A 4,329-nucleotide genomic window follows, 5' to 3' on the forward strand; every position below is an offset into this window, starting at 1 on the left:
TAATTGTACTTCTCCGCAGTATAGAAAGCTCAAAACGATCAATTATTGTTTAAATATTTTAAAAGTAGCGGACAGATTTGTCGAATTGGATGATTCAACTATTGTTGAAATACAAAATTTTGCTTCATATCAAAATGAAACTTTTTTAATAGGACTCAAGTATATTCCACACAAAGATTTTTATTCAAAGCCATGTTCATCTTCATTATTTAATATTAAAATAATTGAGAGATACAATACTACTGTACTTCAAATGTGGAAAATTGACAAGATCAAAAGAAAATTACTAGTTTTACCGTATAATGATCAATATGTTGTATTTCCTCTACTGCATTTATGATTATCTTAAATAATTTCGTGACAATAATAATTGATCACATTCTTCGGTAATCTTTAGCTAGCTAAAAATAAATTAAAACATAGTAATTAGTTGATTCTAAACTTTTTGACGATAGTGTATACTGCAATATTAATTAACTTTCCTTTTTTGTCATGTTGATTTTTTGTTTGAAAGGACTAAAACCAACGATGGAAAGCTAACGAAAAATATAACTTTTCTTCTCGTTTAGCTAGCATAAGGTTTTTAAATATAATTAATTCAATATATGATTATTTAAATTTATTAATGTGTTTATTGCGTACATTTATTATTAATCTGTATTTAACGTGTATTTATTTGTTTTAGAAAAAATATAATATTATTTTTTTGTAGTCTTTACTAATTACATTTTACAAAAAATTCTTACTAAATTGTGTGAATTTTATAACTAATTGTTTTTTATATAAATATATTCGCTGAGATATACCATATAAATAGAAGTTCAACTCAGCGATTGGAGTCTGAAATTTGCTACTGACAGATTGTTAAATCACTGAACCCGAATATCCCTACCCCACGAAAAAGTTAAAATAAAAAATTATCAGTATGTTGAGGGTATAATAATAACAAAAGAAATTCTGAAAAATAGGGTCAGTTATGGTATTTATTTTATTCTTTGATTGATCTTGATTTATTTGCTAAATTATAGTTTTTCTCAATTGGTATATTTTGATTGATTTATTTCATCCCCTATTTGAGAAGTTTTTAATTGATTAAATTTAAGCTTTAGGAATTCATAAGCATTCATTTATATGTGCATAGATGACTTGGCTTGTCGTTCGATTTAAAGAAGATAATACTGCTGAGGCAGTACTAAAAAAATGGTTCCTGACAAAAGAATCTGTATGCTATTGGCCACCAAAAAATTATGATAACGCAACTATTAAATCATTGATAAAAAAATCAGTATAGTCCTGATTCGAAAGGGATGAAATACGGAACAATTATTTTAGGCACATATGGTAAATGTAATTTATATTATATTAAATTTTCATGAAATCACATTAAGTAAAATTTTTATAAAAATAAATAATTAACTTATTAATAAAGAATTAAACTCAAACTATGCTATTAATACAATTTTTAAAAAGACATCCCACTGAATACGTCACAGGCGCAGGATATTTAGGGTAAAGGCGGGCATTATGGCCAGGCGGGTAATATGGCCACAATGCCCGTATTAAATATTCTAAACATTGATGAACATCGATAATGTATAAAAACCAATTCTTGCAGCTATTCTTAAAGTTTGGTAACAAGAACCTCTCTATTTTGTTGTTATTTGTGGTTTGGTGCTTCATTGTTCTCCACAACCATCAAAATATACACGTCAAAGTGAGACATGGTACTTCCAACTAAGTAAGATTTTTAAATTAAAACAAAATAATTTTGGCTTTTCTCATTACACATTTCAAAACCTGAACCTTGGCTATATTTTTATAATAAATTTATCGTGCTTTGCCCATTGTTTTGATAATTATAATGCACATTCTTAAATGTATGCTCGGCGGCTAATATGGCCAGCGAGTGAAACGAGAGAGCAGCGAGTACAACAGAGTGTAGAATACGCCAGTGCTGAGAGTAACAGCGGAGAAAGATAAGTTATTATTAATAAATTGTGAGAGCACGGCGTTACGTAGAGAGAGCGGAGAGGAGAGGGGGGGGGGGGAGGAGAGAGAGAGAGAGAGAGAGAGAGAAAGCGAGCCCGAGATTCGAGCGAGCCGGCTAACCTCAATCCGACGTAAGTTTAATACTCGCGTATAACTACACGGTTGTCTCGCGCGCGCGGTCTGCTATGCTTATACTTGACGCGAGACACTACCGTGTCTCGTGATGACAGCCTAGCAAACACCAAAGTAACAATTACATAACATCAATGCAAATGTAATGTAACAGGCATGTGTTATATTACATTTATGTTGATGTTATGTAACTGTTACTTTGGTGTTTGCTGGGAGGTTTCCTAATCTTTCCTTTCTCGTCTACTTTACAAACTTACCCCATTGGCAGATAACGAAATGGCTTCAATAAATAAAAATAAAAGAGGACTCTGGACAGAAGAACAATTACAAAATGCTGTGACGGCTGTTAAAGAAACTAATCTTTCTGTAAATCGTGCATCGTTAGAATACAAAATTCCAAGAAGAACGTTGAGAAGAATTTTAGCAGAAGATGGAGAGATAAAGAAAAAAGTATTAGGACGTCCACCCGTCTTGAATCAAAAGGAAGAACAGAATTTGAAAAATAGAATTGTTCGACTCCAACAAGTGGGCTTTGGGTTAAAGCGTCAGGATTTTAAAAAATGTGTTTTTCAATATTGCGAAGAAATGGGAATTGAGCATCCGTTTAAAATAGAAAAAGAAGAAGCAGGGAAGGACTGGCTAAAAGGTTTTATGATGCGAAATCCCGATATTGTTTTGAGAAGTTCAGAAAACTTGAGCTATGGGAGACTCATGCGATTCAATAAGGAAATTGTAAGGGATTTTTATGATCTGTTAGGACGTACAATGGACGAATTAGATTTACACAACAATCCACAATTAATTTACAATGTGGATGAATCCGGTTTGCAACTTTCATATAGCAATAAGTTCAAAGTATTAGCACTCAAGGGAAGTAAACGAGTGCATACTGCTACACATGCTGAGAAAGGTGAAACCGTTACTGTAGTAGCCTGCACAAATGCTACTGGATCAAATTGGATTCCTCCAATCATACTGTATAAGGGAGTTCATAGAAAATTAGAATTTGGTGATGGACTGCCACCTGGAAGTAAGTTTGCCATGACACCAAAAGGATACATCACCAAAGAAGAATTTTGTAACTTTCTTACTCATTTCAATCAACACCGCATACCAGGAAAATGTCTTCTGATCCTTGATGGCCATCGCACTCATCTTGATTTTTCAGTATTGGAGCAAGCACGAAACTACAATATAGAGATTTTGTGCCTACCTGCCCATTGTAGTCACGAGTTGCAACCGCTTGATAAAAGTTGTTTTAAACCTTTAAAACATTATTGGAATGAAGCTCTGGACAACTACCGTCGTTCTCACCCTGGAAGATCTGTTTCCAAGTATCAATTTCCAGTACTTTTTAATCAAGCGTGGATGAAGACTTCAACTGCAATTAATGCAGTTTCGGGATTCAGGGCAACTGGTATTTTTCCTTACAACCCCAATGCTATTCCCAATGTTGCATTCGCTCCTAGTTCTATTTCTGACAGGCCCCAGCAAGAAAATTCAGAAATAAACAATGTTCCAGAGACGGATGAGAATACCTCAGGGTTAATTGCAAGGCTCACCACGCCTACGCCCACGCCTCCACATAGTGCCGATACATTTCAGACATTGCTGCTAACACCCGACATAAAGAGGAAATCAACAACATTGAGCAAACGATCACTTAATGTAAAGGCTAAGGTAGTCACAAAGTTATTCGATGAACTTCAGACTGAAATAATACAACCTGCTACTCCTGGAAGTTCTGGAACTCAGAAGAAGTTTAAAAAGAAGAAGAAGGGAGAACTTTACTGCGGAGATTGTGGAGGCTATTTTTATGACAAAAAAATGAAAGAAAGAAGTGTGATTGGCTACAATGTTGTAAATGCTCTACATGGTTCCATGAAACATGTGATGGAGGAAATATTGCAGAAACTGGGCTCTGTTTAAACTGTGATTCCGATTAAATGTTTATTTTAATGCCTTGATATTATGTTTATATTAATATTTTTATGTTAAATGTTTATTTCTTAAATGTGTAGGTATGTTTAAAATATTTCAGTTATAACAGTTTATGTATAAATGTTTATTTCTTAAATGTGTATGTTTAAAATATTTCAGTTATAACAGTTTATGTTCTGTACGTAAAGTAATACTTTACAATTAAAGTAAATACCTCACTTTTACAAAATATTACTGTTTTGTACACTTTTCTTATAGTTGGCCATA

At 33.1% G+C, this 4,329-nt stretch overlaps 1 protein-coding gene across 1 annotated transcript; it reads left to right on the plus strand.

Moving 5' to 3' along the window:
• Window positions 1-2,047: 2,047 nt before the first annotated feature.
• On the plus strand, window positions 2,048-4,050 carry LOC105556986. Its single transcript, XM_012004105.1, has 2 exons — window positions 2,048-2,120; window positions 2,390-4,050. The coding sequence occupies exon 2, from the start codon at window positions 2,398-2,400 to the stop codon at window positions 4,048-4,050; it is 1,653 nt and encodes a 550-aa protein (XP_011859495.1). The 5' UTR covers window positions 2,048-2,120; window positions 2,390-2,397.
• The last annotated feature ends 279 nt before the right edge of the window (window positions 4,051-4,329 follow it).

Source organism: Vollenhovia emeryi, unplaced genomic scaffold (genome assembly GCF_000949405.1).
Source record: "Vollenhovia emeryi isolate VEMERY1.0 unplaced genomic scaffold, V.emery_V1.0 DF939666.1, whole genome shotgun sequence".
NCBI classification, from domain to species: Eukaryota; Metazoa; Arthropoda; class Insecta; order Hymenoptera; family Formicidae; genus Vollenhovia; species Vollenhovia emeryi.

Bases quoted from the DNA above. Each gene is read 5' to 3' on its own strand.
- LOC105556986 (XM_012004105.1), top strand. From the start codon at position 2,398: ATGGCTTCAATAAATAAAAATAAAAGAGGACTCTGGACAGAAGAACAA.